The 13,084-nt window shown below is 43.5% G+C and overlaps 1 protein-coding gene across 2 annotated transcripts in view; it reads left to right on the top strand.

Moving 5' to 3' along the window:
- TMEM164 (transmembrane protein 164) overlaps positions 1 to 12,575 on the top strand; it is a 42,799-nt gene extending 30,224 nt beyond the window's left edge. For both annotated transcript variants that reach the window (XM_033137167.1, XM_033137168.1), the window contains exons 5-7: positions 4,975 to 5,053; positions 11,388 to 11,488; positions 11,807 to 12,575. In XM_033137167.1, coding sequence (XP_032993058.1) covers positions 4,975 to 5,053; positions 11,388 to 11,488; positions 11,807 to 12,013 — 387 coding nt within the window. In that variant the 3' untranslated portion in view covers positions 12,014 to 12,575. The remainder of the gene's footprint in view (positions 1 to 4,974; positions 5,054 to 11,387; positions 11,489 to 11,806) is intronic.
- The last annotated feature ends 509 nt before the right edge of the window (positions 12,576 to 13,084 follow it).

The raw sequence follows: 13,084 nt of genomic DNA, 5'->3' as shown, positions 1-13,084 counted from the left end.
TACTTTAGAAATCAGAAGATAAAGTACTGTAGAACCAAAGCATTGATTTCTAATCTACTTTGAAAGGGATTTGGGTGTAGAGAACGATGTTGAAACTGGCATAGAGGAGAGGTGGGGAACCTCCTGCCAGGGGCCAAATGCACCCCCCCCCAGCCCTCTCTCTTTGAGCCTCAGGACTCTCCTCGTACTAGGATTCCTACTTAGCCTGAATCCCTCTTCCCAGGTCACACCTTCTCCTCAGCGAATTCTGTCTCACTAGGCCAACTGTGTGCACCCTCTTTGCCGGAATATGTTAATTCAACTCTATTTCTCACCTAGGTAGAGAATAGAGAGGAGTGTGTGAGTTTGTGTGCTGCCTCTTCCATTGTACAATGCTTGATTCTTATGTAAGGGACAATGCTTGATTCTTATGTAACGCTTCCTCCCAGACAGTAGGGCGGCTCAGAACTCTGGCTCCACCACCCAAACTCCACCTGCCATTGTATTTGCAAGTGCATTTGCTGGCTGAATGGCAAAATCACTGTGTTGGAACAACTAGGTCATTGATGAAGAACCTGTGTCCCTCCAGGTACATTTGCAGGAGTAGCCAACATAGTGACCTCTTGGTGTTGTTGGGGATAGTAGTCCTGCAACATCTGGAGAGCATCAGGCTCCCCATCCATCAACTGGATGGATCATTCCCAGAAAATCAGGCCAAGAGTGATGATGATAATGGTATGGTGTACAGGGATCCTGAAAATAGGGGGAAGTGTTATAGTGCAGGCCCAGAGGGGAGTCTTGTTGGCTAGGCAGCCCAGGACTTCCATATACACTGCCCAGGCTTGCGTCAGGGTGTGTGTGTGTCACTTTTATGCTGCTAATGCAGCAGTTTGGCTTCATCTCCAGAGTCACACACACTCCATTGTCTCTCAAGGCAGATGCATGCCACCAATAGCACAACAGTAACTTGCTGTTCTGTGCCAAACTCTTGGTGCCTATTTGGACATAAGAGTAGAATATAATAGCAGTTGATGACTAATAAAAGCTCCCCTTGTCATTAATTTTCAGTGTCTTTAGTTGTAGATGAGTTGCCAGCATGCCAGTTTTGTGTCTCAACCAAGAAACACATTTAAGTCCGCTGGATGTAGAACCTGTAGTAAAACTTAAATGATAGTTAAACTGTGGGTGCTTCCTCTATCAAGGCATGTTTAACTTTTAAGCATCACAAGGTGCTGGTAGCCTAGCTCCTCCAGGCACCTCCTGCCCCTGACCTGTGCTAGCTGGGAAGAACGGTTTAGGGATTGGGCTCTGAGTTTTGGTCTCAATTTTCTTCTTCCTTCCCTGACCTTTTCCCTATGTGTGTTGGGATTTCATTTTGTATTTATATTGCAAGCCTTCAGGTAGGGGCTGCCTTGTTTTGACTGTATGTAAGGCACTCTTGGGAGCCTTTTTGGCTGAAGAGCATATTACAAATACTCTAAATAAATAAGAGATAGATAAGATGCACAGTGTGGGAGCCTCCCTCTCTCACATGTTGGCATGTGTGCATTCAGTGCTTGGCCCTTACAGCATAACCCTAACCACATCTACACAGAAGTATATCCTGTTGAATTTAGTGGGGTTTATTCACAGGTAAGTGAGGTTAACAGCCTTTAGGGGTTAGTCCATTGAATTAAGTGGATTTACTCTGGGTATGGCAGTTGAATTATCACCCTTTCTCTCTACATGTATCCTTTAATGGCTAATACCACATGTATGTAACTGTCTGACAAAGCTGCTGACCATGGGATCAGATTTGGCATATTTTGTTTATTTTTTGGTCATCAGTCAATGCAACCCTTGTGTCCAGGATTTCTATGGCGTTCAAACTTCACTATGTGCAGGAAAATGTTTTGTAACAATTTACTGGTAAGAATAGTCATACTTGTGCAATAATGTGCCTGGACTAATAAACAGCAACTGTGGTTTTGACTAAGCTGCTCCTGACTTGCGCATTCATGGCTTCCTCTTAGATGGCTGGCAGTGCTTCTTATGTTGCAATATCAACACTGGAAAATCCAGAACACCCAGGCTTTTTTCCTGCATTCCCCATTTCCTTCAATCCTTGCTACATAATGCATATATAGTTAAGAGAATCTCAGGGATTGCTCCTGTCTTACCTTGTTTGCCTCTCTTGGCCCTCCTCAGGGTTGACAGGCTGCTTACAGTATTGTCAAATATGGCTGAGAGTGAAGAATGGGAATGGCCCCATTTGAAATCTTGCTTTAATCTTGTAATAAACTTATTAGGCAGCCTTATGCAAGCCTTTCTCTCTCTCAGCCCAAGAATCTCCCCAGCTGCATTATATGGGGCAGAAATGCTTATTAGCATAATAGGTTGCAAGGAGTACTATGATAATGTAGGCAAAGTGCTTTTTGCTCTCAAAACCATTAGTAGCATTAAAATGATAGCATGGCTCTGTAATATAATGGCTAGGTTGGCATGTAAACTCCTGTGGCCCTGAGGAGCTGATTGAAAGCATACAAGTCTGGGTTTCAACTAACCATCATTTGTCATTGCATCTCACTTTGCCTTATGGGTGCACGTGAACCCAGGTACTTGTTCTTAAACTAGGATACTGCTGCCGAATACAATTTCCTGGGATTCACAAGTGGGGAGAGTGATGTTGCACTAAGTTCTGGACTAGATGAGCCTTTGGCTTCCTTCATCAGGGACCTACTCAGGCCCTTGTGCCCTGATATGTGTGCCCTTGTTTCTTGTCACACACGGTGTCATGAATTCATGAAATAAATGTACTGCTGTGTTTAATTTGATAGATGTGATGTTCTTCCTTTTTCCATCTTAGATTACAGTGGGTGTTGGTTATTCCTTGTTTTAATTATGTTGTTTAGACAGATGCCGGTGTTGTTCCAGGAAACATGCCGGTACTTGTTTGGTTAGCCGAACTGGAGAAAAAACCATTCTCATTCTATGAAAGGTTACTTTTGTTCTGCATGTTGTTGCAGCAGAATCATTTTTCAGAAGTGTTCCCTTTGTGGCAATTATGTAATCAGCAACAAATATCAAATATCGGCAACAGTAGAAACGAATACTTTGTGTGTGTGTGTGTTTTTTTTTTTACCTAAAACCGTTCGGAAAAATCACAGTTTAAAAATGTTTTCTGTGCAAGGTTTTTTCATCATTATCATTAATAAATAATAATAATAGGTAACAAAATACATCCAAACAGAGCATAATACCTGTCAGCCGCATATTAAGAATATCTCTGGGAGATACACTTACGATATCTAAATACAGACATGTGACTAAGATAGCAGTGAGGATTAAACTAGCAAATGTTTTCGCATTAAATCTTTCCAGAAAGACATCTGGGATTCTGGTGGCATTAAATTGTCAACTTGCTTAACAACAAGTGTCATAAAAGGCCCCCATGTTGCCATGGGGGCCTTTTAATAAAGCTTTTTAAAACAGTTTGCCAATGTGTATATTTAGCAGTTTGTGAAGATTTCTTTATATTTTTTAGAGGATTTGCTGTTTATTTAAGACCCTTTCTAAGTAGTGTAATTTAGGGGTGGGTAGACTTTGGGCTGGATGGATCTACTTCGATTTCTCCTATAGCTTTGAGAGTCACCAACCAGAGCCAGATGCAAAATGTTTGCAAAGGGAGCCTCTGTACATTTAGAAAGAAGGCATTTATTTTTAGGACTAGAAATGATCTCACTGTCCTTTCACCTAAGCCTGCTCCTACACCAGCTAAACATTACAATATACTGTACTGATATATCACAATGTCTGAAATAAGGATAGTTGCCTTTACAGTTTTTCCTGTGTTGTGATTTTTGCATAGTGTGCACACACGCACACATGCACCATGATTTGTGATACACTGCCAGGTCAAAAATTATGATGTAATGATATGGGCTTCAGCCATAGTTTGGCTCAAGCATAACATCTGAACCTCTGCCCATGGTTTCTTTTGCTTCAAATAAACCAGGAGTGGTAAGTCAAGAACAAACCTTGAAGATCCAAGACAAAACAAGCAAAGCTTTGCAAGTACACATCTGATGCTCTTGCAAATGTCAATTTAGCCAGTCAATTCAGCATGAAATCTAAACAGCTGAACTCCTTGCAAACCAAAGTTAAGGGTAACAAAGCTTGAAAAATTGGCTCCATAATTAGTGGGAGGCTGTGATGAAGTTGTTTAGTGCGCTTTCAGAAGAAGAAGAATAAAAGACCAAATGCATTATGGGCTATGTGCTGCAAATCAGAGGCTGTGAGTCACAATTGCTCACTTCCGAACATTTTCTAGTCACTAGTGACAACCAGGAAACATATTAATGATGAACCTGAAATGCACTAGGGATAGCAGTACATTACACCACAGTAATTATATGGGTTATTATCTCACATATTACATGGCCCACACAACCTGTTAAGTAAGTGAATAAACTCATGACCATAATTGTGTGATTTTGCCCTAAAGCTTGACAATCAGTACTTGTTGGTATCTATATACGTATCCTCAGCTGGGGTTGAAGACGCTTTTGCTTCTCTTGTGCCAGGATTTGACTCCACAGTGACCCTAGTCACTCAAGGGCATTGGTGAAGCTTTGGAATTAGAAAGTATTTCAGATCTGTTTTCCTGTTGTGTGATTTCTTAAAGAAAACTGAAGGAGGCTGCCATGTTAATTTTTACACGCTCTACGAATGCATGGAAAGTTGAGCTGAAATATCTCCTGAATGGCTATTCCCAGATGCAGTTCTGTAAATAAATGATGGCAAGATGCTTCTGAATACTAGTTGCTGAGAGTCACTGGTGGGAAGAGCACTATGGCACTCAGGTCCTTGTAGGCTTCCCAAAGACATCTGGTTGACCAATGTGAGACCAGAGAACTGGACCAGATGGGCCTTTTGCCTGATCCAGCAGGACTCTATCTATAGTCTTATGTTAATTTCTGCAAAGTACTTACTGCTTTCTTTTCCTTCTTTCCCCAGCTACCTTTTGAATTGGAGGTCTATTACATTCAGCATGTCATGTTGTACATTGTTCCCATCTATCTACTGCATAAAAGAGGTATGTTTTGTGTGTGTGTGTGTGTGTGTGTGTAAGGCTTATTTGGAGATTTTTTTAAGCCCCCCCCCCCCGCTTTGCATTTAAATTGTACACATTTTGTATACATATTTTATATGCCTTCGTCCCCTAAGTTTGGAGAGGTGCACAATCCAATTTGAGCACATCTATCAATCTGTATAAAAGTTGAGGCTTCCGAATGAGGACTTTTTCCTCCTCCATCCCTAGATAACATTTATTCCATGTTATACTTGGGAAGCAGAACATGAAATTGGTGAGGCTAAAAGCCTGCTGGAACAGAAAAAGATTAATTTGGGAGCCTAGGGAGCTCATAGGAAGGGGACAAACCATATAAAGCCTCACATTTCTTCATAGTCACTCTGATTTTTTGAGAAAAGGTCAAAGTGTGTGACACATCTGAAGACTGCTGCCTTGCATTACGATAGGTTTACAGCTTGCTGGTTTACAGCTATTTGCTGCCCTCTAGTGCTGGCCCGAGAGAGTTTGACCAGCTTCCCTTCTAAAATCCTGGTTGCCTTAGAGATATATACAAAGTTGTAGCCGGAAGGCCAACTTTGCATTACAAAAGCCCATTGAAGGATCTTGGCTGGTGAGCAGTACCTTGTCAACATGAGATCCAGGAGCTGTTGCCAGCATCTGTTCCACCTACATGGGTTCTAGGAGTGTGGCGAGTGCCAGAGTTTGTAGGACTGTTGCTTAGAAAGTGTGAATTCCTGATTAGCCTGCTGGAAAGCAGTCAGCACTGCAAGAAAGGGAGAGTATTCTCTAGCACAATTCACAGTAACATAGTGTTTATTTTTCACCATTTCTTCCATGCATTTTCTCAACTTTGTTTATATATATTGGCTAAAAGATTCTCTAACCATCTCATCCCACCCAGCCCCACCACAACCCAGCAGATCTTTGTTCCCTAGCCCTTTGAGCCACTCCGCTTAGCCCTTTGGACTCACCTGAGCAACACCTGGCCTCCTACTCTCATTGACTCCTTTTGCTTGGCTGCAGTATGTTCTCAGACTTTGAGAATGCCCCTTGGTTGCCTAGATTAAGGAATATGTGTGTAAGATTGCCTGCTGTCCGGAGGTAAATTTTGTATCTGTAGCTTTTCTCTCTGGCCTTGGCCACTACTGCCATGTGGCCCTTGGAATGCTGGCCTGGAGGGAATATGCAATCACAAGTGTGCTCTAGATACACTTTTGAGCAGAGAAATGTTCAAAAGGCATCATTGTTCAGTGGTGCAATCCCTGGCATCTCCTGGTAGAGCTGGGAGTGTCCTCTGCCTGAAACCCTTGAGAGCCTCTGCCAGTCAGTGCAGCCAGTCCTGAGCTAGATAGACCAATGATCTGGCTTTGTATATGGAAGCTTCCTATGTTCCTAACCATGCCACAACATCTGGGAGGTGCAGATGTTAGTGGATAACTGCATCGATATTGATGTAGAACCTGTGGATAATGCCAGTTTGTGTTGGAATTTGCAAAGGTTAAATTCCTCAAGCATCCCAGAATCTTATGCTCTCTCTCTCTCTCTCTCTCTCTCTCTCTCTCTCTCTCTCTCTCTCTCTCTTTCTCTCCCTCCTCTCCCCTCCCTATCCTGATACCAAAATGACAATTGGTGCACATTTTGCATCCCTTTTTTACTTTAAAAGCAAGCTGCACAAGGGAGTAATGTGGTGCTGCAATTGCTTGGTTATGTTTCTCTTAACTTAACACAAGGTGTTGCATGTGTGAATGATCCCTGGGGTTCTGTCTTGGCTTTCTTCCTGCTAGCTCTGTATACATAGGGAGGTGGTGGTTGGTTTTTTGGGGGGGTGTATGTGTGTGTGTGTGTGTGTGTGTGTATCAGCACCAAAAATACCAATCCTTCACTTGCATGCTGAAGTGGTACAGCCCAGCAATGGTTTCACCACTCAGTGCTGCTGATTACATAGCTTGCTGCTCAGCCTTAGGACATTTTCACATGTGAGATTTAAATTGCAAGTTAACATCTGATATGTGCTGGTGCAGGAAAGCAGTGGTGCAAATGAGCACTGAGGCTATCTTACAATTGCATTACAACCTGTCTCACACAAGAGCCCCTGCATGCCTCTGGTTGCGAGCACTGAACATTTAAAGCGCATCACTCCTCCCAAAGAATCCTGGGAGCAATCGTTTACCCTCTACAGGTCTGCAATTCCCAGCATCCTGAACAAACTACAGTTCCCAGGATTGTTGCAGGGAAGTCATGTGCTTTTAATGTGTAGCTTGATCGCAGTCTTTGTCTAGGAAAGTTCCCTTTAAGTTTAAACCTTGTGTATGTGGCCTGCATCACCCAGCAGGAGGAGCCAGAGCTCCCTCTTCTGTTGAAGAAGATGTGGTTGCTCCTTTTGGTGCCTTTTTTCAGCATAATGCCACCATTTGTTTAGTGTACCACAGGGGTGGCCAACTTCCAAGAGACTGTGATCTACTCACAGAGTTAAAAACTGGCAGTGATCTACCCCCCTTTGGGGGGTTCAGGTCAAAGTTGTTGAGCTTTTTTCAGGAAGGAAAGCCCTGTTTAGGGGGGATTCACGTAAAAGTTGTTGAGCTTCTTTAGGGAAGAGGAAAGCAACATTGAGCTTTTTTTTTAAGGAAGGAAAGCCCTGTTTTTGGTGGTTCAGGTCATTTTAGGGGTGCAGGGCAAAGATGTTGAGATTTTTTAGGGGAGCCAAAGTTTTTTAGCTTCTTTGGGGGGAGCCACTGATCTACTGGTGATCTACCACAGACGTCCAGTGATCTACCGGTAGATCACAATCTACCTGTTGGACATGCCTGGTGTACCATTTGCAGAAGCTGGATACTGAAGCCCATGAGTGCAAGAGAAGCAAGAGGGCTGGCGCAACCTCCCCCTCCCCACAGTAGTATTACACATTATGTATGTACAGGTAACTCACAACTTACGCGCATTAAACTCATGCACATTCAGCTTTACGCACTTAGCAAAACAATTTTCAAGAATTAGAAAGGGGGCAGAATGTGGACAGGTTTAACAGAGGAAAAAATACTTTGGCAATCCCACCCACCATTGTATCCAGTGTGTTTTGACTAAACACAATTTTGGCTTTACACACTGTCCCTGGAACATAACCTCAGTGTGAGTTGAGAGTCACGTGCATAATATTGCTATATAGGCTTGTTATAGGTGCTAGAATTTAATTAAGGTTGGCCTGGGTTGGGTCATCTCATATTATCTCTTTTCTGATGCAAGTGACATTTTAAAAAGTCAAGTCTGTGATGAAGCTTGCAATGTTGCATGTTGCTTTTGCTCACACCTAGAAATGTGAAGGAATAAACTGGCTTCCTAATAGTCTCCTAAGCTCTGGAAGCAGCTGAACAGTGTTGAGGCATCCGTGTTGGGAGAAATATACAGGGAATTCATGGCAGTGATAATGCTTTATTTATTTATTTATTTATTTATTTATTTAGCACTAAACTTGAAATAAATTTGGATTTTGCCCCTTAGATGATTCCAGGCATCAAAATGTGCAATTTCGCTTGTTTTGTATAATGTGGCTCCTTCTGTTGCTGTATTTCAGTTGTTCAAATAACACAGCAGTGGTGGTGAAGCAGTTTGGGGAAGGGGGAGACGGACTAGGTTGGAGGAAATTAAACTTAATGAGAGGCCAGGAGGAGCAGCCAGGAAGCAGGGAAATTGCTTTTGAAGACTGATGAAAAATGGTCTATATGTGCAATCAATCAATGAAAAGAGAGAGAGCAAAACTAACCTAATTTCAGTTGTCTTCCTCTCCCACCCTCTGCTTTTATCACCAGTATTTCCATACATGACCTTGCTAATGGAGCCACAAACAATAACTTTCAGCCCTATCCAGAGAGAGAATTTAATTAAGGAGATAAGCAACCACAAACTGAAGATGAAAGGCTAGAAGGGAGTGAGTTGCATTTGAAAGCCTTCCAATGTTTTGCTTCCTTCTCCAGCTGGCTGAAACATGCACCATTTGTTCGGAACTATTCTGAGCATGCTGTGGATTTTTATTTTAAGTAGGGATATACCTGTGCTGGAAATCCAGGAGTAAGTCAGGAGCCTCTAGGGCAGTTTCTACTAGGTGTAGGCTATTTGTGAGTGGCTTTTGGGGGGGGGGGGGTCTGAACTATATACCAATAAAATGCCCTAGTAGATAAGGATGAAGGTTCATATCATCCTGCTTCCACACAAAAAGCGGTCGAGGCATGGGTATCCGTCCATCATCTTGTGCAGTAAAAGCAGACACATTTCAGAAAAGTTGAAATACATTTTCTGTCTCCCTGTTCCCTTCTAGCACTGAGACCAGTGAGGTTTGCGTTTCAAGATAACTTGTATGTTTCAAAACAAAATAAAATAAAAAAATCCTTCCAGTAGTACCTTAGAGACCAACTAAGTTTGTTCTTGGTATGAGCTTTCGTGTGCATGCACACTTCATCAGATACACTGAAACAGAAGTCACCAGACCCTTAAATATAGTGAGGGAGTGGGGAGAGGTATTACTCAGAAGTTTGGTGGGAATGGGTGATGAGCTGATAGGTGTTTCAGAAACCCCTGTTTTAGCTGAATGAATAACACCCCCCATCAGTGAGAGGCTGCCTTCAGTACAGAATTCATAAAAACATAGAATTGAAAGGTTGGAAGCAGCCCAAATGGTTGTCTAGTCCAACCCCCTGCAATGCAGGAATCAATGCTAAATAACCCCTGACAGATGGCCACCCAACCTCTGCTTAAAAACCTCCAGTGAACAAGAGTTCACCACCTTCTAAGGTGGTCTTCTCCACTGCCAAGCAGCTCTTAGCTGTCAGAAAGTTCTTCCTATATATCGAAAGTTCTTCCTACGTTAATTGGCTTTGCCATTATTGTAATAGTGTCTTCAAGAGAAGCACTGCCCTTTGTTTTATAGGCAACCATTTATTTACATGGGGTGGGGTGGGGGGAGAAAGAAGTGCATTCAGAGGCCACATTGATCAGCCTCCTTCCTCCCCAGTAAAGCTTTCCTCTCATTGCCTGTTTCTGCTGAAGCAGCATGTGCTCACTCCTGGGATTTCTAAGGATTCTCCATGGAGTCTGGCACTCTGCTTTCCAAAATCCGCCCCCCCCAAGCTTGTGCTGACCTTTAGCCACCCACTGGCTAAGAAAGCTTATAAGCTGCTTTGGGCCTGAAAGCTGTTTCCTTCCCTGGAAGCGCACGTAACCGCCTCTCCTGGGAAGTCAAGGTGCTCAGTTACGAATGCCAAGGTTGTGTAAATGGCATCACTCCTACAATATTCAGGCAGCTTTGCCTAATTGGCAGGGCTGTGCTGTGCACTGGATTCAGCTACAGCCCAAATCACTGAGCCAAATCAGGCCCTTTTGAAGGGATCTGTGCCTTGTTCAAGTTGGGTTGAGCCACCCCCAGAGAGTGATACAGATACATGGTAGTGACCGGTTGGGTTGATATTCCCAGAGCCATCTGGGGCTTTCAGAGTCAGGATGTCAGGCAAGAAAGAGATGCAGACGTTAGCCATAAGCCAGGGGAAACTGTGAAAAGGAGAGAACTACTGGCCAGCTGCATCTTCACAGGATAAAGTTTGTGTGTGTGTGTGGGGGGGAGATGCCTTTTCCACCAGGCCTCTCCTCCTTTCCGCCACTTCAAGGCCTCTTTTCCTTCCTGTTCCTGCCACCTGCACAGGATCTGATCCTCCCACTTAGCAGCTTCTGCTCCTTTGCAAGTGGCTTCCCTTGCATGTGTGGAAGCTGCTCATGAGGAGGGAGCATCAGTGTTTAGAGTCGGATTGTCTTGTTTGCTGTGTGGTAAACAAACAAAAAGTTCTCCATGTGTTTGCAGGTGGTGATAGTAGAAATCTGTTTTACACAGCAAGAGTAAACTAGAGGCTGAAGGTTAGGAGAAGCAGGTCTGGAGAATACCTTGGCATCAACTACACATTGATGCCACCGTATTCTCCAAACTAAGAATCCTACGTCTGAGGGCAGTAGTGGAAGCAGAAGCCTTCTTTGACTGGTTACATCCTCAGAATGTCTGGTTTGAAAGGCTGCAGGATCTGTAACCATGTGTGTGTTGTTCACATGCCTTTGGAAACATACACGGCATAAAATTGTGACTATGTTCATAAGTTAAGATTTTCAAGTGAGGTATCCCCCATCTTTTGGAGGCAAGGTGCAGACCCTAATGGTTGAAGACCAAGAAATGGTGCTCCGCAGTTTGTAATCTATCTTGGTGCGAAAATTAATGCCTTATTAAAGAGGCACTACTTACTTGGGAACTATAGCAATCAATGAAACATTGACTTCTGCTTCCTCTCCATCTCTCTGTTTCTACTAGGTGTCTACACTCCTGAGCCATCTTGGAATTTCTGGTGGGCTTTATTATCCACTGGACTGATGTTTGTCTACCACTTTAGCGTTTTACAAATTCTGGGACTGGTGAGTGAACATTAATGTTTGCTATATATGCCTGCCAGTAGTTGAAAGAGCAATTACTGTGTGTAGGTGCTTAATGCTAATGTGACTTACCTAGGCAATGTTGCTTTGTGCACAGGTGCTTCTGAGCCACACCTCTCTTTGCAGATGCTGCATCTGGCCAACTGCTGTTGCCCAGCCCTGTACCTATTAACAGCGCGCGCCATGGGAGGTTCAGGGAGTGACTGGCTTGCTGCTTCTGGGTTGCTAAGGGAGTTGGGTAAACAAATTGGTTGCTGTGAGGATTGTTGAACCATCCTTTTCCCCCCCCCCTTCTCCTAGGCCACACAAGTGAATTTGAACAATATGCTGTGCCCTGCCATCTCGGATCCTTTCTATGGCCCTTCGTATCGACTATGGGCTTCCGGCCACCAGACGATCATGACTTTGATTCATGGGAAACTCATAACTGGCATCTTCCACAGTGCTGTGCCTGTCTTTAGGTTCTGTGTGGATTTGCTTCGACTCCCAGCTAAGAAAATCTACTGAAGCTTCTTGGAAGGAAGTTTTTTTAATGTATTTATAGGAAGCATATAAGGACTGGTGGTTGTGCTGCAGAAAAAAAGAGGAAAAAGCACCATGGATTAATTGTTCCTTTTGTTACAAAATAAGGTGTTCCCTCCCATTCCCAACTGACTACTGATTTTTCACTGCCCATAGCCAATGGCAAAACTTGTGGCCTTATCCACTGAGAGGATGACATTAATTCCCAGCAGTTTCTATCCTTTAGAAAGCAGAATATTGCTACTTTGGATTGAAGTGTTCCAGGGTCTCACAAATCTTGGTATATGGTGTCCTGACTGCATCCACTAGTTCTTAGTAGATATCACACAGGGTGGTGATTAGGGCTGGGCAATGTATTGATACATCATCCAGAATTAGTTTGCAGACCACATTGTGAGAACCGTTTCAGAATAATTGAGCTGGCAATGTATTGCAAAGCACAGACTTCACAACTCCAGAGGGCAGTATAATTGAGAGCCCTCTGGCAGCTGGTTTCCTGCTTTCCCTTTCCCCTCCGATGGCAGAACACCCCACTCCCAGCCTCAGCACCTCCCCGTAACTGTGGTTGCAGTGTCTCTACACATTGCAGAAACCATGGTTGGGCTGCTTCTTCCTTCTCCCTTTATCTAGGGAGGAGTGGAAGGAATTTGCACTCCAAACTCGAGTGCTTGCCTGCCTCTGATAGGAGGAATTTACAGTGCACATAGCACATACCTATTAATCTCCACAACTGCTCCTTCACCTGATCTCCCTCATGGCTGCTCCTTTGACCGATCTTCACTCTCCCCAAACCTCCATGTTTCAGACATAGATTGGAATGTTGAAAACCAGTTATCTACCAGCCCTAGTGGTGGTTCTTATAGTGACCAATAAAATGCAGTTTATTTTGTTCAGTGGGCACTGAGCATCTTGTAGTATCCTATTTCTGCTAATTTCACTTGATTCACTTTCCACGTAATCATTAATTGATCATGATGTTTGGAATCCCCTGATCTTCAATACAAATTATCAAGGTTCTGTTCTGTTTAAGCTGGTTGAAACCATGGGGGAACAATT

This window comes from Lacerta agilis, chromosome Z (genome assembly GCF_009819535.1).
Source record: "Lacerta agilis isolate rLacAgi1 chromosome Z, rLacAgi1.pri, whole genome shotgun sequence".
Taxonomy (NCBI): Eukaryota; Metazoa; Chordata; class Lepidosauria; order Squamata; family Lacertidae; genus Lacerta; species Lacerta agilis.
Note: the sequence above shows the minus strand (reverse complement) of the source record. Positions and strands in the feature narration are given on the sequence as shown.